The 23529-nt window shown below is 32.3% G+C and overlaps 10 protein-coding genes across 10 annotated transcripts; 3 read left to right on the plus strand and 7 right to left on the minus strand.

Moving 5' to 3' along the window:
• Window positions 1–1907: 1907 nt before the first annotated feature.
• On the plus strand, window positions 1908–3971 carry cand_015730 (XAA-PRO aminopeptidase 1; the record flags this gene model as incomplete). The annotated part of the gene is made up of 1 exon (XM_067211808.1): window positions 1908–3971. One exon carries the CDS (start codon window positions 1908–1910, stop codon window positions 3969–3971), a length of 2064 nt encoding a protein of 687 aa, XP_067069412.1.
• Window positions 3972–4083: 112 nt separating this feature from the next.
• Window positions 4084–5853, minus strand: cand_015740 (uncharacterized protein; the record flags this gene model as incomplete). The annotated part of the gene is made up of 1 exon (XM_067211809.1): window positions 4084–5853. One exon carries the CDS (start codon window positions 5851–5853, stop codon window positions 4084–4086), a length of 1770 nt encoding a protein of 589 aa, XP_067069413.1.
• A 219-nt stretch (window positions 5854–6072) lies between these two features.
• On the minus strand, window positions 6073–7332 carry cand_015750 (uncharacterized protein; the record flags this gene model as incomplete). Its single annotated transcript, XM_067211810.1, has 1 exon — window positions 6073–7332. One exon carries the CDS (start codon window positions 7330–7332, stop codon window positions 6073–6075), a length of 1260 nt encoding a protein of 419 aa, XP_067069414.1.
• A 120-nt stretch (window positions 7333–7452) lies between these two features.
• Window positions 7453–9480, plus strand: cand_015760 (VPS52 SAC2 family protein; the record flags this gene model as incomplete). The annotated part of the gene is made up of 1 exon (XM_067211811.1): window positions 7453–9480. One exon carries the CDS (start codon window positions 7453–7455, stop codon window positions 9478–9480), a length of 2028 nt encoding a protein of 675 aa, XP_067069415.1.
• A 413-nt stretch (window positions 9481–9893) lies between these two features.
• Window positions 9894–10736, minus strand: cand_015770 (TPR repeat-containing protein; the record flags this gene model as incomplete). The annotated part of the gene is made up of 3 exons (XM_067211812.1): window positions 9894–10064; window positions 10123–10530; window positions 10596–10736. 3 exons carry the CDS (start codon window positions 10734–10736, stop codon window positions 9894–9896), a joined length of 720 nt encoding a protein of 239 aa, XP_067069416.1.
• Window positions 10737–11556: 820 nt separating this feature from the next.
• cand_015780 (AP2 domain-containing protein) lies at window positions 11557–12681 on the plus strand (the record flags this gene model as incomplete). The annotated part of the gene is made up of 1 exon (XM_067211813.1): window positions 11557–12681. The coding sequence occupies one exon, from the start codon at window positions 11557–11559 to the stop codon at window positions 12679–12681; it is 1125 nt and encodes a 374-aa protein (XP_067069417.1).
• A 12-nt stretch (window positions 12682–12693) lies between these two features.
• Window positions 12694–15835, minus strand: cand_015790 (ERCC4 domain-containing protein; the record flags this gene model as incomplete). The annotated part of the gene is made up of 4 exons (XM_067211814.1): window positions 12694–13602; window positions 13667–13833; window positions 13898–15591; window positions 15807–15835. The coding sequence occupies 4 exons, from the start codon at window positions 15833–15835 to the stop codon at window positions 12694–12696; spliced, it is 2799 nt and encodes a 932-aa protein (XP_067069418.1).
• Window positions 15836–16428: 593 nt separating this feature from the next.
• On the minus strand, window positions 16429–17795 carry cand_015800 (uncharacterized protein; the record flags this gene model as incomplete). The annotated part of the gene is made up of 2 exons (XM_067211815.1): window positions 16429–17614; window positions 17695–17795. The coding sequence occupies 2 exons, from the start codon at window positions 17793–17795 to the stop codon at window positions 16429–16431; spliced, it is 1287 nt and encodes a 428-aa protein (XP_067069419.1).
• A 1858-nt stretch (window positions 17796–19653) lies between these two features.
• On the minus strand, window positions 19654–21696 carry cand_015810 (DEAD DEAH box helicase family protein; the record flags this gene model as incomplete). Its single annotated transcript, XM_067211816.1, has 1 exon — window positions 19654–21696. One exon carries the CDS (start codon window positions 21694–21696, stop codon window positions 19654–19656), a length of 2043 nt encoding a protein of 680 aa, XP_067069420.1.
• An 829-nt stretch (window positions 21697–22525) lies between these two features.
• Window positions 22526–23299, minus strand: cand_015820 (uncharacterized protein; the record flags this gene model as incomplete). The annotated part of the gene is made up of 1 exon (XM_067211817.1): window positions 22526–23299. One exon carries the CDS (start codon window positions 23297–23299, stop codon window positions 22526–22528), a length of 774 nt encoding a protein of 257 aa, XP_067069421.1.
• Between the last annotated feature and the right edge of the window lie 230 nt (window positions 23300–23529).

Below are 23529 nucleotides of genomic sequence, written 5' to 3' on the forward strand. Positions count from 1 at the left end.
CGGAGAACAATTCTTAACTCAATTAATACTCATCATTGGTTTATTGACATGTCACCCGAGATCTTGATTAATTCAGACTCCCAAAAAGGACTATTTATATTTATTGGTGAGAAATACCTTGTAGCAGAACTTATAAACTTTGCAAATCAGCTGTGTACAGTTACAAAACTTAGGTTTATTTTGGTATCACCACCTGATGATCTAATTGATGACCCAATAGATGCAATCATTACTATAATATCAACTATATTTGAGGCTCATAAAGATCGTATAAATACCTCTGTAGAAGATATGTCTTTAGTTATTAGTGGGTGGTCCATAGCTAGTTTTATGGCTATAGAAGTTGCTAGAAAGTTGAATAATGAGCTACTTCTAGGTATAAAGTCAAAATTACTTTTGTTTGATCCAATGTGTATACTAGAATCTAGAAGAGGTAAAGAAAATATAGATGAACTTGCATTATCAATTTTCATGAAATTGGTTGAGAACTCAACACAAATAAAATATGCACTTCCAAAGAATTTTGCCGAAGTATTAGGAGATAAGAACTCAAAGATCCGTATTTATGAAACAATAAAATACCAGTCACAAGATACATCTCTTAAAGAGATTTTGATGACATTTGAACGTCTAAAGAATCTTATACGTACAAGTATCCATTACTTTAAGACTAATACTGGCTCACTTAGTGAGGAAATATACTTTGTTCTATCACACTCTGCAATTTTTAGCAATATATATACCCCAATTGGTATTTACTCATTTGTGAATGTTCAAAATGTATTAAATATTCCGAAGATAAGAATAGTACATCTTTCAGATGGAGATCACTTCTCTATGCTCAGAAACCCTTATGTAGACAGTTTAGTTTATCAAATATCCAGTATAATTTAACAATATCTCCTCATTTTAAAGATCAACATCCAAATTTCATCTATTCAACTCTTTATATACTGAATTATTTAGAAGAAACTAAGATTTCGATAGATTAACTGTTCAAATAAACAACTAAATTCTTTATACCTACTTTAAGAAAAAAAAGCTACTTTCAAATAGTAAAATCATTTTCTGACAAAAATTAACAGAAAATGGAATTACACACTGCAAATTATCCCAAGAAATATTACTATTTATTATAATAAAACTTTTTTAAATGTGTTATAATCAATTTATAAATATAACAAGCTATTTTATAATCTTTAAAACTCCATTGTAATTTAATTTTATATCTATTAAAAGCCTCAGTTTATCTACTAAATTTGCACATATTTAACACATTGTTCTATATATTATTCGAAAGTAAATTTAACTTAGAAAGTAGAAAACCAATGTTTGATTTTATGCATTACAGTACATATTATCTTCTTTAAGAAACTAGTTCCTAAGTTATGTAAAAGCTAAAGTTTAGGTAGATATTTATGATAAAATAGCTAAAGACTACTGTTTAAATATCCCTTAGAAATATGTATAACATTGCATATAATTTAATCAACTCAAAGTGACCTCCTTTTTCATATTCAATAAGCTGCTTCTTAAATTTAAACTTGCCTAGACATATGCAAAAAGAAGTTACCTTATGTTTAGGGGATAATATGCTATCGTTGTCATTATTTTTATTTACATCTGTGTAATATCAAACCCAAGAAATTCTTCTTACTCCAGTATTATTAGATTAGAATACTAACGTAGTTGCATGATTAGCGCCGTCTCCTAAACACTAAATTGTTACACTGAAGGGGGATAATTAATATGGACTCTTATTGTATCGACACATAAAAAAGTAGCCTTGCACTATTTTTAGTAGTAGCAATTCTTCTTATTTAGCAAGAAAAGGAACATTTGTCAGGATCTTATTTGAGTATACTAACTTTAGACTGAATTTGGCTATCTCATTTTGATTGACAGAAATGAGTAATTTAAGTAGATATGAAAAGTTACAGAAACTCAGAACTTTAATGAAACAGTTCGAAATTGATGCTTATATTATTCCTTCTAGTGATCCACATATGTCTGAGTATCCACCATCTTGGTACAAACGTCGCGAATTCATGACTGGTTTTAGTGGCTCGGAAGGTGTGTGCTTAATCACCGACAAATGTGCTATGTTATATGTAGACGGGAGGTACACTGTTGAAGCTAGTAGTGTTGCACCTCCTGAATTCCAGGTACATGAGGTCAAAAATAGTTTTTATTGGCACATCGTTGATCTACTTAAAACAAGTAAGTTTATTGGAAATCTAGGCATTGATATGCAAGTAACTTCTTGGAGAGTATATGAAGCTATTATTAAATATATTAAAGAAGCTGAAGAAACTTCAAACCGAGAATTTAAAGTTAGTTTAAAACTACTTGAAACAAACTTAGTTGATTTAATCTGGACTGATAGGCAAAGTCTCATGGTTTCTAGCAACTCCATTTTTATACACGGAATAGAATATACTGGTGAAACATCGGTATCTAAAATTCGAAGAATATTAGAAATAATGCAACAAGAAAAATCGTCAATTCTAACTATTTGTGATATAAGCGAAATTGCTTGGATCCTTAATCTTAGAGGATCTGATGTAGAATATAGCCCACTATTTGCTTCTTTTCTTATCCTTCAAAGGTTTAATGATGAGAAGAATAAACCTAGTACAGAAATCCCATATAAAATTAAATTCTTTGTGGATAAGATGAAGGTTACTCAGGAAGTTCTAGATTATTTATATTGTGAATTTTGCAAAAATATACAAATATTCCCAATAGAAGACTTTATAAAAGAACTAAAATCTACTGTTGAATGTGCAACTTTATCTTTTTCTAATGATAGCATGTCTAAAATTTGGCTCCCACAATCAGAATGCAACTTAGCTGTTTACAATGCAGCATTGGAAACTATCAAAGAGAAGGTAGATAGTACTTCATATCCATGTGGGTCTATCTATGAATTGTTTCATGACACTAAATTATCTAGTCACTTACTAACTAAAATGTCTATTGTAGAGTACTTTCGTAGCAAGAAAAATGAAGTTGAGTTGGATGGAATGCGTAGCTGCCATCGCTATGATGGTCTAGCCTTGAGCAGATTTCTTTACTATTTGGACTGTTCTTGTATGGATGATTCAATATTTAACAATAAGATGACTGAGTGGGATTTATCTGAAAAATTATACAGATTACGTGAAGAACAACCACTCTATAAGTACCCAAGTTTTCCAACCATATCTTCTATTGGATCCAATGGTGCGATAATCCACTATAGGCCTAGTGAAGAAAATAGTAAGGTAATTCAATCTACAATGTATCTATGTGACTCAGGTGGGCAATATCTTACTGGGACAACAGATGTCACTAGAACTTTGTTTTTATTTAAAAATAATGGAAGTACAAGACCTACACTAAAACAAATAGATTCATTTACTCGTGTACTAGTGGGATTTATCCGTCTAAACAAGACAATATTTCCTAGTGGTACAACTGGTGGAGATTTAGATATAATTGCACGCTTAAGCCTATGGGAGGTTGGATTAGACTATTCACATAGTACTGGGCATGGGGTTGGGTCTTTTCTTTGTGTACATGAAGGCCCCTATGGGATTTATAAAACAAGAGACTTCACAAAGTCCTTATCTCTAGAGCCTGGGATGGTGTTATCTATAGAGCCAGGATACTATGAAGTTGATAATTTTGGTATCAGAATTGAAAATTTGGTAGAAGTTGTGGCTGTTGAGACTGAAAATGACTCAAATGGTCAGTTTCTTGGTTTTAAACCTTTAACTTATGCTCCCATTCAAAAGGAACTAATTGATCTCTCAATTTTATCTTATGATGAGATCGAATGGCTTAATTGGTATCACTCAAAAGTCTTGGAAAATATAGAACCACTTATTGAAAATGACTTAGAGTTCTTATCTTGGCTTGTTGCTAAATGTGCCCCTATAACTAAAGAACTAAATAGGAAACCTACTCCACAAACTTTGTATCAATAAAGAAATTTGGTGATAAGATAGATGTCTAGTAGTTGTAATTTTTGTAGTATTGTTAATTTATGTGAACTTTCATGTCTCAATATAATATTTTATTATCAACTATAATTGATTTCTATAATAGAATACCTTCAGTCACAAGTTTTTCTCTTAAACTGTTGAGCTCGTTCAATGAAGATTTTTTTGCACTTTGTGATTGAAGATCCTCTACATTGTTTTTTTTTAAATCTTCAAATGATGTAACTGTCGAATTATAATTTGTACTCTCCCTTGATAAAATAACTGGTTTCTGAGTTAAATTATCCATCTTCAGTTTATTGCATCGTTCTTCCAACTCACTGATTTCATTAACTATGGAACTAGCCCATCCAGAAGGGTTCTTGATATTTGCTGCATAATTACCACTTGCAGCAAAGCTATTTTTAGTTCCAGAAGTTCTGTAACTCACCTCTCTCATGCTCTCTATATTTCTATGTATTGTTCTCTTGTTAAGACTCTTCATATCATTTTTTAAGCTTTGATTCTCCTTCTTAAGTCTTTTGTTTTCATTTCTAAGAGTTATCACTTCATTTCTAATAAATATTGGATCGGTATCATTGAATCCAGTAGTGCCGGAAAACTGTGGAAAGCCTACCTGAATTCCAATGCTTCTTTTTATAAACTTATCTATTCTTTTTATGATACTCGAGTTAGATTCAATGTCATTTTTATTGTCTTCAGAGCCATGTACCATTTCCTCAGCAATTTTGTGTGAAAGTTTTGGTATAATGGATCTACATATCTCAAAGACTATTAACTTTTGATCTTCTGAGATAACCTCACTGTTTTCTTTGATACCTAATTCATTAATTTCTGAATCTAAATGAGTATTTAGTAACTCAAGTGATATGTCTTCATCAGATGGTACACTCTTATAAGTGGAGTCAATTCTCATTATTGCATTGTTTGTAAGTTTCAACGCATCATTTTCTTTAAGAGTATTATGCAAATCTGAAAATAGCTTGTCCTTTATTTCAGTTAAAGATCTAATTTCATCTTCAGCTATTTTCAGTTGTTCAGTTTGAAATTTCTCAAGTTCTGTGAATTTATCTGAAGCTCTATTTAATTCACTTTCAAGTTCAATACACTTCTGTCTATAAATTCCATAATTAACTAGTTGCCTATTAGCTTCTTCTAGCTCTTCTTCTAGTATCCCTACTTTATTTTGCAAAATACATACTTCTTTTTGTTTTGAACCTTCTAGAGGCATACTCTTTAAATATGGTATTTGAGCAGATAGTGCCAAAGATTCCAGTTTATACTTGCACAGCAATGTTGAATTCCTTCCCAGTTTATCCTTTAAAGAATCTATTTCTTTCTTTAGTACTTCATTAGATGCTAATGCTTTATCTAATTCCAAATGGACCTCTTCTTGGTGTCTTTCAGATGCACGTAATAGTTCTGAAACCTGTATCTGTAATTCAACGTAGTCTGGGTTTAAATTGTTCTTTGTATTAACTGAGTTAGACAATGGTATACAGTCGTTAGTTTTTACGCAATCCTCCTCATTAACTAAGTGATTCTTAAGCTCCTCAATACCTAGTTCTTCAGATTGAATATTCAAATTTACGACATTCTTTTTTTCACTTAAGCCAAACAGCTTAATTCCTGAAAAGTTATTTTTATCCTCACGGTTATGGCTCATATTTCTAGGTGTGGACCAGCTCAACAAGGTATCATCAGTTAGTACATTGCTATATTCATCACTATTTAATTCATACTCTCTTTCAACATCAAAATCTCCAAATTTCGGAGATTGGAATTCCTTATCACTAGATTCTTCATCATATTCTTCTAGGCTATTCCAAATCTGGTCCTCAGATAGTGCCATTTCCAATTCTTCCATAGTAAATTTGTTTTAAGTTCTCATCTCTATATGTGTTATTAATAAATCTACATAACTTTATAACCTTAGGTTAAGTAGTCCAAGCTGACCTCTTTATAAGACATGACGCTACGTGCCCAGCCCACAAAAACATTGACAAAAAATAGATCTTCAAGACAACTCTTTATCCAATACAAAAGCGTTTATTTTGGATATCTTTTGTTATTGTATTATTTGTCACTATTTTATATTATCGGAAGCTAAAGTCTTGAGTAGCTTCCGAGTTAGATCTAACCTCACGGAAGATTTGTTAAGGCTCCCATCCTTAAAGTCCGAAAATGTACTGGAACCTTTAGTTTTCCTAATAGACCTTAAAATAGCTGATCTCTGATTTCTTCTAATCCCCATATTATCAGATTTTATGGAAGATTTCTGGTATGACTTGGGGTTGTTTAGAGTGTCATTCTTATCTTGTAAATATGCTGCACTATTGCTAGTTAAGCTGTCTAGCTTATTATTCTGCAATTTACTTGCATTACTCTCTAGAAGTATAGACTTCCGATATTCCTCCTCTGTATCTGAGTAATATTCATCACTGTCGCTACTAATATGAGTTTCCATAGTAGAATCTGCTATCATCTCAGATATCCAAGGTTTTGATGTGTAATTAACTTGTTTAGAAGGTGCCACTGAGTTCGAATTCTCCAAACAGATAATAGACTCAATGTCGGGAGTTAGTTTACCACTACAGATCAAAGTTGCAAATTCAGTCATTAGTTTGGGATTTAGGGTAGAAAGAGGATGTTCTGCAATAATCTTTCTTAGTACAGTTTGGAGTCTAAGAGATGTAACTGCGTCATTTAGTAAATTATCTTGAACCATTAGTCCAGCACTCTTTTCCTCATGAATTAAGCTTTTTACAATATTTAGCATCTGGTGGATCTCATAACTTTTCAATATATTTGCTGCTTGTTTTACAATAGCTAGCGAGTCTACTTTGATAGAGTTTAGCAAACAAATGTAAAGATAATCTAAACGTAATATTGACTGGATTATCCATCGACGACATAAAGTATGTAGTCTAATTCTAAGTTCATGGACATTTTCTATATATTGCTTCAAATACATTTGGTCTTCAATAACTTTGCTGCTTTGTAAAGATTCATGTTTCTGCAAAAGATTGCTGGATAAATCTTGTAGTTTTCCTATTTTATCAAAAAGTTTCTTCAGAACTTTGACAAATACATTGTTTTTATTAGATTGTTGATTAAAATCTTGATCAGTACAAGGTTTAAAGGTGTTCAATAGTAAAAGAATCGAATAAAGCGATCTTTTTGTGAAAGTTAGGGGGCTGTAAAGTAATTTCTTATAACTTGATTTCACTTGTCTAGATAGAACAATGCAGAGATTTGGTTGTAAACTATTCAAGCAATTGTATATTTCTATATATTCTTTATACTGTTTAATCTTATTTTCAGAAATAGATAGCAGTAGAGACATATAGATCCTAAATAACTTGTAGATCAATAGGAAGATGTCCCAGAGTTTTTGGGAATACGCGCAATACAGAATTTTACCAAGTTTATTATAGGATATCTAGCCTTCAAGCTACTAGGTCAAATGAAAAGAGTTGAGGGAATTCTTTTCAGCTCAGATAGCATAGAGTTCTTATATAATTACGAATCAGTTAAGGATGAAGAGGTTATAAACTTTACACTCAATACCCAGGATACAACTCAAGTAACAGTGGACAAATTAGAATCATCAAATTGCGTAAAAAATATAATTAAAAACATATTGTGCAATTGGAAAAGTGCCAGACAACTTTGTGAAAGCAGTAACCAGCTTATGGAATACTTAGAATCTGTAGAAACATCTCTTTTAAAAGTAAAAAGCAACATATCCGATTTCACAGTAAAAGTTGATGATGTTAAGATAAGATTTGACGAATTACAGGATACAGTGAAGAATTTGAAACAACTTTATGAATTAATTTCGGTATATATTAATCAAATATTGATAACTCCAGATATTATTGAAAAGATCTTAAAGGGAAATATAGATAAATACTTTATATCGCTAGTAGAGGATATTGAAAAAAGGTTTGAAAGAGCTAATCATGAAGGGCTTAGATCAGAACCATCTGTACAAGATGCATTACCTATTATAAAATCTACATTAAATATTTCTAGGCAGAGGATCTATAACAATTTATACAATATACTTGTGGAATCAACTAAAAAACCTATAGAAGATTGGAGATTTCTCAAAATTCTAAACAATAAATTACTAGCTAAAGAAAAGATGAATAAATATTTGAGACAAAGTAAACTTGATATGAGTAATATTAAGATAATATACTGCAGGAATATATGCGATAGTGTATTGAGCAAGGTTCTAGAAGACTTTGTAAAACTTATTAACCTCAAACAAAAAGATATGGATGAACCTATTACATACAAAGACTACGATAAAGTAAAATGTTCTTTAACTGAACGTGACGAAATATTATATACAGCATACATAAATGACGAAAATAGTTATCAAGAGGAAGACCTGAAGTCAAGTAATTTAAAGAATCAATACTTTGTAGAAGAGATTTACTACGAGATTCATAAAGTATTATGTAATATATTCCTTGAGGAATACGAGTTCTGTAAGAGATTTTTTCAAGAACCTTTAGATGAGATTTTGTTACAAATATTTTCACAATATCTAGACAAGTTCATATATTTCATTGAAAATAATTTGTTCAAAAATTGCAATGATGTAATGGGGATATTACTAGCGAATTGTATTCGTGTAAAAGCAACAAGTTATATCTTAGAAAAAATAGATGACACCAATAAAGATAGTGACAAGAATATAATCTTAAAATATTTTAATAAACAGTCATCACTATTTTTAAATGTGTTTGAAAAAGCTATGACATTCCACATAAACAGCTTATCAACATTTTCAAACAAAGACTTTTTGCAAAGTACAAGTGGTTCTCAGCAGTACTATCCTCATTTCATACCTAGGAGAGTTGCAGAATTAGTTTATTTAACTTCAAAATTAGCTGACAAATGTTGTTCAGATATTGAAAAGCAATTTATAAGTAGAGTCTTATCTAGGCTACAGCAAGCCATTGCTATTTGGTTAAAATCTATTGGTTCTATAATAACTGCAAGTGAAGAATTTTCTCAAGTAGAAGTCAATTGTATTTTTGTGGTAAATAATGTCGATCTAATCTTCTCAATTATTCAAGATGGCACTCTTTTAGATATTTTTCAACATATTTTTAGAGAATATAGCCAAAAATATATAGATTATCGCTTGCAATATTATTATCCACAACTGAATAGGTACACTACAAATGAAACTTTAGAAATTTCAATATATGAATCAGAAATTCTACGCGAAAATTTCTACAAAAGTTGGGCAAGTAATTTGGACTATGAATTTCACTTAATTGTTCAATCTTTCTCCAATTTCAGCACAGTAGAAGAAATCCTTAGACTTTTTGGTACTACTTTAGCAACAAGATATTCTAATTTCCTTAATTGCATGTCGAAATATTATCAAGATGAAGATATTAATAAATATAAAGTAGATCCTGACTTAATACTAGAGCATATCCAGAAATGTCTTTACCCACAACTTTAGTTATATATTATTAACTTTATATTATATTTCTAACTACAGCACTAAAGTGTATAGTTTGATCTTACTCTCAAGATAAAGCTTCAAATCACTACTTAGTAACTGTATTCCTAATATTGGAATACTAAGCATCTCTTGGACATATTAAATAATATAGTTTATATAAATGGGGTACTAAGTGTCCTAGCGGGCTTGGTCTAGGTGGTTATGACGCTCGCTTTACACGCGAGAGGTCACGAGTTCGAATCTCGTAGCCCGTATCTTTTTAGCAAAAGACTTTACTCCCTCCCCCTTGCAGAATTACTTGTCACACCGCCTTATATCCACAAGGGCAGAGTCTCACTTTAAAATACAGTTATTTAGTAGAGATATTCCCTGGAAGATCTAGCACTACTATCTAACTAAAATATTACTAGTCAATTAATTTTGGGTTTGAGTCTAGTAGGACATATTTTAGACATTATCCTGCAATTAAAAGCCTTAATGTACTCATAAATCGAAATGAATAGTTGACAATTGAACAATCTGGTCGATTTTCTTATACATTCATCACTATTTCCGGAGATATTCTTAATTATAGCCTTACTCTAACAAAAATTAGTAAGTAGTTCAAAAAAAGAAAAAGAACAGGGGTCACGGACTTACCATTTTTCTGCTTTTAGTTTGATATTTCGATAACTCTTTCAAGGCATAATAATGTAACTTCTTTAAGGCAGTATTTTCAGGTTCAATTTTCAAAGCAAATTCCAGTGTTTCAATACATAGCTTGTATTCCAAAGTATAGAATAACGCCTCAGCTTTACGATATAGAGCCTTTATATTTTTATGTTCACTAGATAACACTGAATCTGCATATTTAATTGCAGTCTTATAATCTTTTAATTTAAGATAGCCCATTGCTAAGTTATTTTCTATTTGCAATTTCATACATTGAACATCTTCCAACTTGTCAGGTTGAGTTTCATATATTTTTTTGTCAAGTATATAACAGCAGGATCTATACGCTCTAAGCCATAATTCTATTGCCTTATTAAATTCCCCTAGTGAATAAGCCTTAAAAGAGATAAAGTAAAGAAAATTGAGTAGAGTACTGCCAAGCTTGATATTAATTCACGTACCTCATTCCCTTGGTCCTTTGCGTTTGGAGGATAATCCTCCTCTCTCTCAATACTTTCATCTAGCTTTATATCACCTATATCATCTTCTTTATCTGACTCAAGTATACTATCTATATCTAAGTTTTGAGACATAGTTGTCATTTTAAACTACTCAATTTTTTTTCTACAGCTCGTAAAACAAACATAATCGAAGTAAGGCGGCGCACTTATAAATAAATTCACACGAGTTTACTGCTGAAGTTTAATTGGTCTAGTAAGTAATCAAGAAGAATTGATAGATGATACAGGAATATTATATAAGATAACAATGGAAATACCCCATACTTAGTAGCTATCACGAAGTTCAAGACTACTTACTTATCAGTGCAACATCTTCAAGTCTTAAATATAAGAATTCCCAGAAGGAATGATAAGCTGTTAGTCATACTTAAAGACTAAAAAGAACCTTAAAGCTTATTTATATCTAACTTATTGTGTATAGATGATGGAGTTCCTACCAAAAAACTAAATATAGTGCATGGCTAAGTTAGCTTATCATAGACTAGAGATAAGTGTACTAAAGAAGTACTTGCAAATATTGAAATTTTAACTAGATACCTTTTTTTAGAAAAGAGGAGAAAAAAAAGAAAACGAACTACTTGTTTTATTAGCTAATGCAATCCACACGTCTAGTCTATAGCGTCATGTCGTGTATTGTCTCGTCTCACCATAATGCAGGTACCATGAGATACCTATACATACATGCTCTTCGCTGCATTCTTAAAATATCGTGGATATGATTCTAATACCTCTATTTGTACAAGAACTAAAAATTATTGAGTAGCTATTAAAGTAGCTTAATTTCGGTGTAATTTGGAAGCTCTTAGTAAATTTATGTACTAAGCTAGACTAGTTGAGATGGACTGATCAATATAAGCAACAAAACGTCACTTTTTCTTTTGTATTGTTTCTTTCCATTATAATGGATTCCTCAAATATTAGGGAAAACTCGCTGAAATCGGAATTTGATTCACTAATGGGATGGCCTGGAAGTGATATTAATGGGTCTGGGCATTCATATGATGAGATATACTCAAATAGTATTGGATCTATTTTTACAATGCCACAATTTCATGAGCTAACTCCTTTATCAGGAAGTGTTGAAGAAGATATTTGGATGTTATCAGAATTTAGAGAGAATACAGTACCCGATAATCATCATCAGAATAGTATATCAGGAGTACAGATTATATGTGATTCAGACACTGGAATATCACCTAACTACTGGCAAGAAGATTTAAATACACAGCAAACAGGAAAAAATTATATATTAATGTCACCTAGTTCTATACCTACTGAAAAGCATAGTTCAGAGTCCCTAATAGTAGATGAATCTATGGGACCCTTTAAGGGGTCAAACTCTGACATATCTTCAGTTTCACATGCATCTACACTTCGTGGAGTTTGGGTTGTACCAGCACACAATACAGATATACAAGGTAAACCAACATCTAAAATAGAAAACTTATCATCAGATGACCTTTCTTCATCTATAAATACGAGTTATTCTGAGAAAAGACGAAGAATCCACTTTTCTCGTCATAGATTTAATGATTCTGTGGATCGTACTTCCACTGCTAGATTTAAAGGAAGTAACATTGCTAAATTAAAAAGTACAGACCATGGACTCTCCATGTTAATTGCTTCTGGAGGAGCACCATTAGGTAAGCTAGAGGATATAGATGGTGTTGAGTGGTGCCCTGATAGACAGTCATGGAAAGTAACAGGACATACTGGTATTTCATGGTGTGTAAGACGAAAAACTTGGCGAGTGTGGTTTATTACTCCCAATGGAACAAGAGCTACAAGATCATTTAACCCGAAGGAACACGGGACAGTGGCAACAGCCCTCAAAGCTGCTATTGAATTTCTGGAATATAAAAGAGCAGAGAAAAGTCACTTGCAAAAAAGTACAAGAGTTAGAATGAGACGTAATACGACATCTTTATTTCCTTCTCCAGAGTTATCAGGTATTGGCCACTCTAAATCAAGAGAGTCAGTGATGGGATATCAAAGACCCAAATTTGATCCAAATTTAATTAATTAATATATAAATTTTCTATATAGTATGTAAGCTTTCTGAATGGCTGGTGTGGAGAGCTCTAAAAAGAGATATACCATTAGAATTTCCCAGCAGGTCAATAAGCTTCTCCTGAGTTGCATTGCTTAGATCTCTAAGTGATTTAAAGTTTGATGTAAAAAGATGAATATTTCTTGTATTAACTCCTGGCAATTGTCTTAATAGAGATGTTGCATAATAACTAGATTTTGAAGCATCTGAAGTCCTCTTCCTCTTTTTCACTTGTTTGTCTTCTTCATATAATAAATTTGTATCTAAAGATACAGCTGAATTTTCATCTGGTTCTTCTCTGCCATACTTAAGGAGTGTAATTGATGAAGCCGAGAATGAAGCGCTACAGCTCCAGATAATTTTGACATTTGGGAAATGCCGAATTAGTAGAATAAGTTTGTTGTATATATCTGCAAGGTTAAATGGTAATGGAGAAAAACCTGACTGCCGATCCTTCCATTTAATATAGCCCAGACCGTGTATAAATTCTATTAATATTGTAGGAATACTATAATGTGTAGTTAGCCACTGCATTTGTGTATACAATCTACCATTGTTTAAAGAATTTATCAGATCTTGGATGGACTTTCTTTCAATACAGATGTCTCGAGATATAACATAGTCACCAACTGCTAAGGTAACTGGAACTACTTCCATTCCTTTACAATAAAGCTGATAGGGTAAAGAAGATCTGAATTCCCGAATATCAACAACAACCTTCTGAACATGCATAACTTGTAGTCGTCCCGCATGTCTTGAGGATCCCAGTGAATAATTTAAATGGTTTATCACATCATCTTCGGATATCTCATTTAAAGGAACGACTAATGTTCTCTTGTGCCTGATTAAAATTTCCCAGGACCCTTGTTCAACTTTCATAGTATTAATGAAGCGCTCCTATGGAAGAGGATATTTAGATATTTCTATTTCCTAGGATTTTTCAAGAATGAGAATTACTTACATGATTAAATGACCCTTGATATGTTAAAATTGTAACTTTTAAACTTGAAGACTTATTAAGCCTTCCTGAAGCATTAAAAAACTCAATTTCTCGTAAAGTGGCAACTTCAGGATCTAGCAAAATAATGTGATGTGGCTGCTTAGATTGAAGTTGATTAGAAAATTTACCTATAAAATATAGATTACTCAAATACTATAATCATTCAGTTCAAATTATTTTAAATACACTCACCTGATATGAAGGAGCATGGAGTAGTTATTATAATTATTGGTTCAATTTTGAATCTTTCTCTAATTTGTCTAAACAAATCTGTATCGGAACCTTCAGAATATTCAATACAAGGAATACTTATAATTGTGGCTGTATTTGAAAGTTGGCATTCTCTTTGACTTTGCCTTTCAAGAATAAGATTAATTGCAGCTCTGAGTTGGTCTATATTTCTATTTAAAGAAGTAGAACATGGTACATTACTTAAAGAATTAGTATTATTTCTTACTTTCGATAGTGTATCAGTTAGCAAGGAGTTACAATCGTTATTTAGACGATCACAAAAGTCACGGAAGTGATGCAATGCCAGCTGCTGTGGTCCATAATTTACTAGATAGAAGATATCACTTATAATATCATATTGATCATCTGGTACTACAATCATGATCTTGTAGAGAGGTAGATTTGTATGCTCGCAATCTATTCTGGAGATGATTCTTGGATTGTAGAAATGGTCATCTTCTTCTAATTGTCCATCTGTTACTAAATCTTTGTTTATGTTTTCCTCACGACCTACTGAGTTTGTTTGTTTTTCTATATTTAGAGACATTTCATTTATAATTTTCTCTGTTAGATCTACTCCAATATTTTCTAATATATCAACAAGCTCTATATATAGTGGGTTCACTTCTAAAGAAAGCTGAACACTATTTGAAGTACCTTTAGATATGCCCTTTCTACTAATTATTTGAAAAACTCTATCTCTTGAAGCTTTATACATAGCCTCAAATTCAACTGTGAGGTACCAAGAGAAATCAAGACTCTGAGTGCATCTTAGAACTTCAGTATAATAAAAAAAGGTAACAGCATCTAAACGATGTAGTAAGCTTAATAAACGTCTAAAAGTAACAATATCTCTAGATATATTTCGCAAATGTGGTGACATCTGATTCCACTTTGTTTGTGTTGCTTCTTCTATACAGTTTTGAAAATTTCTTACAGAGGAAAATAAAGTATCAGTTAAAGAAATATCTGCATCAGAGTTTATTTTCTTTAGTTCATTGAATCCTTTTTCAATAAGTAATATAATATAGCGCTGAACTGTTGTAAAATTGTCTGTTGGTTTTACAGCTCTTTCAGTAACATCAACAGATCCATGTTCTACGAGACTTTTCTCCACAGCTTCATGTGACCTAGGATAAAGACACAAAATTGTTGTACCAATATGTTTCATTGCTATACCAGGGCCAAAGTAGCCGATTTTTAGAAGTTCAGGTCTCTGCGATAGTCCCTTGATAAAGCCATTGGGATTCTTTTGTTTGTACACTTGTAGAATAAAAGCATCATTCCAGTTCTTGTTATTTAAACTCTCTGCATTCATAACAATAATCCCTTCAACTTTAGTGAAATCTAGTTTTCCAGAGAGAGCATCAGTTGTTAGAATTCTAGATGTAATCATAAAAGTCCCTCCAGATTCATAGATATTTAGCCTTTTAGATAAGGAAATGTCTGCTGTAATTAGATCGACTAGATTCATCTTACCAAGGCCGTCTCCTTGTAAATATGACCTATCCACTTTATCTAAAATTCTTGCACGTTCATTTAGGCACTCAACCTCGATATTAGTCATATTTAAAAGAATTACACTTTTGCATTGTTTCTCGTGATTTATTTCCTTAAGAAAGTAATATACAATGTCATTTAACCCTAGTCCTCTACTGAAAATTACTAAACATAGTCTATTCTTAATAAGGTCATTGAGTATACATTTCTGGTAATACAACATTTACTTTGTTTATCTACCATTAACTTATAACTCTACTAAAAAGAGACCAAGTAAAAGCCCCCGCAGGGGATCGAACCCTGGATATCTCGCTTACGAAGCGAACGCATTACCACTATGCTACGAAGGCTATCATGCTAATGATCTTACCTATGATATCCACGACTTTCACAGTACATGTTTATATATTAGTAAAAGGCACCCAAAAAAGAGTTAAGATACAAAAAATTAAGACATCTTAAGAATTGACATCCCAATATATTTCGTACTAACTACTAAGATGACATATTTACTTCTGAAGGCCTCATAATTTCCTATTTACTACGCCCAGTGGCAAATGTGCCCACAGCTCCTAAAAAGCCTGCTTCGTCAAAGTCTATTTTTTCATAAATAAGGAGTGACTATGTAGCATAAAAAGTAATCTACAAGGTAAACGTACTCCATACCACTTAATAGAGCTGTCTATATATATGAGGCTGTTCTCATCTGAATCCAAATAAAATAAAGGTAGCTACTAAGACCTCTTTACTCGGAGTAACTTACCATGCCGTATATAAATAGTGTAGAAATCACGAAGAGTACACCCAGCTTTCTCTCGTAGCTCAGTTCGGTCAGAGCGTCGGTCTTATGAGCCGAAGGTCGCGAGTTCGATCCTCGCCGGGAGAACTTTTCTTTTTCTCAAGAATGGAAAGAGGTTAGGAGTTTTTCTTAGAACTTGTTTTAAATGAAACTGTAAATCTATACTTGAGCTAGATTAGTACAACACTCTTATTTACTCATCATTCTCATCATCGTTTTCCTCATCCTCCTCTATCTTAGGTCTAACTTTTGTTACTCGTTTTACACTATCACCATTATCTTGGGTAGTAAAAACAGCATCTGGATCAGAAATTAAAGATGTAATGCACTCTACGCAAATTGGTATTGTTTGATACATAGTATTTGAAGTGACTGTAGGTCTACAAAAAGCTGGTGCAAAGATTTCTGCAATCCTTCGTGGACTCATATTGTTAAACCTAGCTTTAGATGCAACAAATGCAAAGAAATGGACAATAAATAATAAGGAGACCCTTGCGGTAACAGTCAATGTAGCAATTGTTTCTTTGAGCAAGTTAATATAAAATGTGTGTGATAATTCATTTATTCCAGTTGAGCTTTGCTTCTGTAATAATGCAAATATATTCCTTCCAAGCAGTGGCTCTTCTAGAGCATCCAACAGTAACCTAAAGGCTGAAACTAAAGCTGGAATATCAGAATCTGTGCTTCTAAAAGGATCACCACTATCTATTTCACCTACAAGGGAATATAAGTTAGAAGCTGATGTTTGTAAAGTGAATAATTCTGGAGTACATATAACATCTGGCTTAGATAGTTGTTGTGTCAGATCAACTAAAATTTCTGGTACTCGCCCATAATTAGGAACTAGAAAACCATAATTGTTACATAAGTCGACAATATGAAGGGAAAAAACTCTTGGAACTTCAACTCCACTAAGCTCAGCATCATCATGTTGAATCACATATGGTAACCGTGAACAAACTTCCTCGGCAGGGATATTTGGTAAAAAACGACAGAGGTCCTTTATTGTGTCAGCATACTCTAACTTCTTCATGAATCTTGGAGACATATAAGAACTGATTACAGACATAAATGCTCTATTACTAATTCCATAATGAAACATGATGACCTTTTTTAGGTTCTTCTTGAAATCCTTTGGAAGAAGACCATAAAAAGCCTGCAGAAAACCTCCGCTTTTGTCACTAAGAACATTTGTTCTTGTTAAGCAATAAATAAGTACAAAGTCCTTTTGAACATATTCCTTAGTACTACTGACTGCATATCTCATAGCTTTGTCTAATGCTGAAACGTCTGTAGGCAAGAAGCATGCTACCAATACTAGTACAGGACGACCAAGATTATCCTCGCATAAATAGTAGAGAAAACGAGTACCATGATAACTAAAAAAAAAAAGATAAGAAATATTTCGGAAAGTTGCAGAGTTAAATTATACAAATTCTTAACATAATACTGTACTCACCTGTTAAATACTTCATTTTCCGTAGATTGGACTATTTTGTCATATATAGTTGGATCAGTCTCTGCATCTGAATCCATATATAGCTGTGAACTTTGTGACATATTTTCAACTAGTCAGTATCAGTATCTCTCAATTATTTTTGTACTCAGTTCAAAAGGTTCGTGAGGTTTATAGGCGGAGCCCCAGAGCAAGATACTCTTGCATGATGGTGCAAAAGCGTCTTGTCGTGAAATCGTCTAGGTTACAGAATGATAGCAAGGAAAAAGATATGTAAAATATAGATAACTCCAAAGTATAAAGGACTTTCCTAATAAGTAGTCTATATTTACTGTATATTTAGGACTAATTTTTCATAAATGGAATCTTAAATGTTGCATGCAGTGAATATCTAGAATTTGTTGAAAATTTCCAAATTTGACATTTCCAAATGTCATGTACAAGTCACATTTACTAGCAATTTTTTTACTTCAGACTTAAATTGAATGTAATAATCTTTTATAAAGTTGTTATATTTCTTGGTTTGTAACTTTATTAGCTGTAAACTATCACTATACATTTTAGTAACAACTAGTGATCTAGAAAGTGAGGAAGATTTCCTTCTTACTAAAATCAGTTTATTTACTGAATTAAATCATTAATATCTAATTAGATGTTGAAGGAATACTTTGCTGTGTATCAGAATATAAAGAGAATTATTTGATTTTACTTGTTCTGCCAGAGCTGTAAACAAAATGAAGGTGCAACTAGCTACATAATATTGTATACTACAAAACTACCCACTTGACAAGTAATAATTAACATTAATACGTGAATTTAATATTATCTAGACATCACAATGTATCTTTGAAAGCTTATTTAAGGTCTACTTTGTAATGTATTGGAATTCCCTATTATAAAGCAAGAGACATGTCTAGAAATGTACAAGTGTAGACTGCAAAATTAGGCTTATTTAGTCAGTAAACTTGTTTCGCTGTTAGATGTAAATTTATATTTAATTTCATACTGAGTAATCACTGATTATAAACAATTATAAGTGATGTTAAATGTCTTAAAACTAATAGGATAAAAATTTACCAAAGTAAACTGCGTTTATTTCTATATACTCAGTTTGAATTAAAACTCAGCAAAATATAATTAGTTTGATTATAAGATTAAATAGTAGGGATATGTTGCATAATATCAAACATCTGCAATATGTATCATTAATCCTAAAGTAGTTTTCTGAGCCATTTAATCATCTACAATGTAGAAAGCTATTATCTTCAATTAGTTAATTTAATTACTAGCTGGAAAGTTTTAATTATCTAGTGATTATAAACAGTTCACTTCAACATTAAATCGTGAATATTGGAGAATTTACTACAAAGCATGATTGAGTTCCGTTATGCCCTGTAGTATATTTGGAATTTCCAAGCTACTTTTAATAATGTAGATATTAATTAGCCAAACCTTAGCAAAGAGAAGCAAATTAAACACAAATTCAATATACTAATAAGTTTTCTTTTAGAAAAGTCATTATATTATCTATATATATATGTATAAATCAAAAGTAGCAATGGATGTGATGTATGTTGTTTACCAATATTGCAAAATTTGTAAATTCTCCGACTTGGTTACTCCTCACAATTCGGAAACTAGATGTAACATCTTTTTCTTTTACAGAAAAAAAATGAGAAAAGTAGGGGATCTGTTAGTTATTACTAACAAGATATAATATATTAGCAAAACAAATGACAGTCTCATTAATTATAGAAGACCTGAGATAGAGCAACCCATACATATTGCTCTCCTATATATTGTATAATTACTTCAAGATGAATAATCCCAAATATATGCCCAAACACCTTGAACACTTTAGATTTCTATATTATTATAGTCACCCATCTTTAAAGAGTACTCAAAACAGAAGTACTGTTCTTATTAAATATAAGAGACAAGTCAATGTTTGCTGAAACATAATTACCACGCATCATCATGATCAGAGTCTTTGTTTATTCTGTTATATCCAGTACTATTAGTTGGTCCACCACTATAGCTGGAGTTACCAACTGGACTTCTTCTGTTGTTAGAATTCCTCCATTGATCATTACCACTATTATTAGAATTATTCCTTATATCTATACTGCCAAAGTTGTGAGATGCCCCTCTTCCACTTCTCTGTGTCCCTGAGTTAGAACCACCACCTCTTGAAAATCTATTTCCATATCTACCAAAGGAGGCAGTACAAGATTTTACCATATCTTGGAACCACTCAGGTGCATCTTGACCACTCTCTTCTAGTGCTGCTAGTAAATCTCGCAAAATAGGTTTGTTATTTTCATTGACAAACGATGTTGCAAGACCTGTATTTCCAGCTCTACCAGTCCTTCCAATCCTATGAACATAGTCATCAATGTTACAAGGCATATCCAAATTAATTACATGAGTTATATTAGGTATATCCAAACCTCTAGCTGCTACATCTGTTGCAACTAGAATTGGTCTCTGTCCACTCCTGAAAAGTCTTAAGGCATGCTCTCTTTCCTGTTGTGATCTATCACCATGAATAGATACTGCTGGAAAATTTTGATCTATAAGGAAATCTTCGATTTGGTCTGCTCTCCTTTTCATTTCTACAAATACTACTGTTAAACCCTCACCCTGTTCCATTAATAATTTTACCAGTAATCTTGGTTTATGGTCCTCCTCAGCATATACAACTCGTTGAACAATAGACCCACTTGTTGCTCCAACCCTTCCTACAGTCAAAAATATATAAGAATGCAAAAAGTCCTTAGCCAACTGCTGTATTTCTCTTGGAAATGTTGCACTGAACATAACTGTCTGACGTCCCTCAAGACTATGTGGCATATCTGAGTCTTCTATTATTTCTCTAATCTGTGGAGCAAACCCCATATCTAACATCCGATCTGCTTCATCAAGAATTAAAAATTTAATTAATTTAAGATAGACTTTGCCTCTATCAATCAAGTCACGTAATCGGCCAGGTGTAGCAACAACTATATCCGAACCACGATCAAGATCTAAAATTTGATTTCGTATCTCACTACCTCCATATAAAACATTTGTTCTTATACCAGTACCATAACAAAATTTGCGTGATTCTTCATAAATCTGAATAGCTAATTCACGAGTTGGGGAGAGTACCAAAGCAACAGGATATGCTACACGCTTTATTCGAAGAGATGATTGTTGGGGAGTAGGTGGAGGTCCATCCTTCAGCATTCTCATAATTATAGGAAACAAGAATGCCGCTGTTTTCCCTGATCCTGTTTGAGCACAGGCCATCAAATCCCGACCATTTAAAACTGTTGGTATAGAAAACTTCTGTACAGGAGTAGGCCTCTCATATTTAACACGTCTAATATTTGCCAGTAAAATCTCATGAATCCCCTCTATCTCCATAAAATTATGCATTGGGATTATCTTGTGAGTTTCTGTACCAGTCATTTCTACTGGAATATTATCATAAGCATCAAAATTAATACCTGCTCTGTGCTCTTTAGACTTTAAAAAGATCTTTTCTTCATCGTCTCGAATGTAATTCCTACCATCACGAACGTCCCAGCCAGTACCAGTAGTACTCGTCTTGCCTCTCTGGTGGTATCTGTTAGTACCTCTCTCAACGTTTCTTTCAACTAAACCACTGAATCTATCAGTACCTCCATTACTTGCAGTTACCTTGCCTCCCAAGATGTCCCTATTTCCATTTAGGCTACTAAAACGATCAATATTATTCATAGTAGTTACTCCTCCAGATCTGTCTGTTGCACTTTTTGAAACTACCTGTCCAGACTTTTTATTCTCAGATCCACTTCTAGATCCAGTAGATCTATTACTATATATTGGGATAGCATTAACACCACTTGCTGGTTGGCTTGCTGTGTTTGCATTAGAATCATCCTGCATTCCTAAATGTCTTCTATGAGGAGGAATATACGCGCCGCATTTCTTACTAGCCAAATTCTGTTGGTCCTGATTATTTGTTGTCTTTTCAACCATTCAGTAAAGAAAAAAAAGAGAAAAATAGAAGCTAAGAGCTTAACAAGACAATTACGAAGAAAATTTTAACAAAAGAAAAGTGAGCGAACAAGAGGGGGGAGGATACTGAGGCCGCTGTCTTTCCATTTCAATTAAGCTAGGATGTAATACACTAAATCTCAAGTCTATAGAATATATAACTAAATAATTATAAATATCCCTATTCTACCTGATATTAAACTCTAGAAATCACTACTTTTCAATTAATTATTTATTTCCCCGATAATTTGATTATCCTGGTGATATTCCACAAGTATTAAAGATCTATTATAAATGCTACATAGTCCTTACTACAAGATGTTTATTTTTGATACTTGTAGAATCACTTTGAACTTATTCCAATTAATATTATATATTCATATTTATTAGCTGTTAGCAGCCGAGCCAAATGCAAATCCTGATATTCCCGGTTCTGTGACAAATTATCTGCCAGTACTTAAGAAGACCTACGGAAATATAGAGTTCACAATTTTAAGCCAAGATATGTCGGAGCCAATAGTTGATAGACTTAAGGTGACCAGAGCTTATACAGAAAATTGTGGTCCCATAAATTGGGATAAAATAAATAGAGAAGCGCAGATATTGAACCAACGAGTGAAAATGAATCAAGATGGCAAAATCTCAACAAATGTGCTGTACAGTTCTATGCCTAGTAATATGGTTTTAGATAGATATCTACAAAGACAAAAACAAAAATTTAATTATCTTAATAAGGGAAGGGAATAAGAAAAATCGTAACCACAGAATTCGACAAAATTGTTTATAATATAAATACTAGACACGACTACTACTAATGAACTATATTTGGTAATAATAATAAAGGCTGCAGATTCTTCATAGCTTCTACTAATGTCTTAATAGATATTGCAATTTCTAAGTTGTCACTTTCTTCTTGGTAAATTGAAGATTTGTTTATTTCTTTATCCATATCATTACTCAACTGATTCAATACTTTAGAAAATCCATCCCATGCCTGAGATTGACTATAGAATATATCAAGAATAGAATTTGGCAATTTTGCAATGTTGTCTACTATCTTAGCATTTGTATCTAAGCTTTGTTTCAAATTACTTATAACAGAGTCTAACCTGTTAACTTTTTCCTGCCACTCATCCAATACTAAAGCTAGGGTAGTAATATGATTAGTATTTACTTCTAAACTAGATTCATATTCTCTGATCTTGATCCGTAATTCTGACACATTATTACCATTTGTGGAAAGGTTCTCTTCCAGTTCGTTGAGTTTTCTTTGCATCTCAGCCTGGTTCTTAAAATGTTCATAAATATACTGTTGTAAACTTATCCATTCTGCTTGATCTAGAGTTTTACTACCTTCAAATTGCTCATTACCTTTATTTTTAATATCACTTAATTGTGACTTTATTTCATTCAATGTTTGTTTTAATTCCTCTACTTCCTTTTTCACCTTATTAAGCTCAGTGCTTGAGTTTTCATTATCAACCTTATTTTCATTAGAAGCTTCCACAGCAGCTGCAAATGCCATGGCCATCTGATTATTTCCAAAAGCAGTTTTTACAGTTGCATCTACATCTCTCCTATCCATTACTATAACTAATATATCAAAAAAGTTATTAAAATCTGACTGCTGCATTATTAGATGCCGAATATGGCGCCATAAATCAAAAATTTGTTGGAATATATTGATGAAATTCATTGTTTCCGTATTACTCCAATAATAATAGCATAACCAAATATAAAATTGAAAGTGGTACTTTTAGTATAAGCTATCACCATAGATTAGTGAATAAAGTTTAATATATTGAAAAAAATATC

The sequence above is a fragment of the Cryptosporidium andersoni genome (assembly GCF_001865355.1).
Source record: "Cryptosporidium andersoni isolate 30847 chromosome Unknown contig_42, whole genome shotgun sequence".
NCBI lineage: Eukaryota > Apicomplexa > Conoidasida > Eucoccidiorida > Cryptosporidiidae > Cryptosporidium > Cryptosporidium andersoni.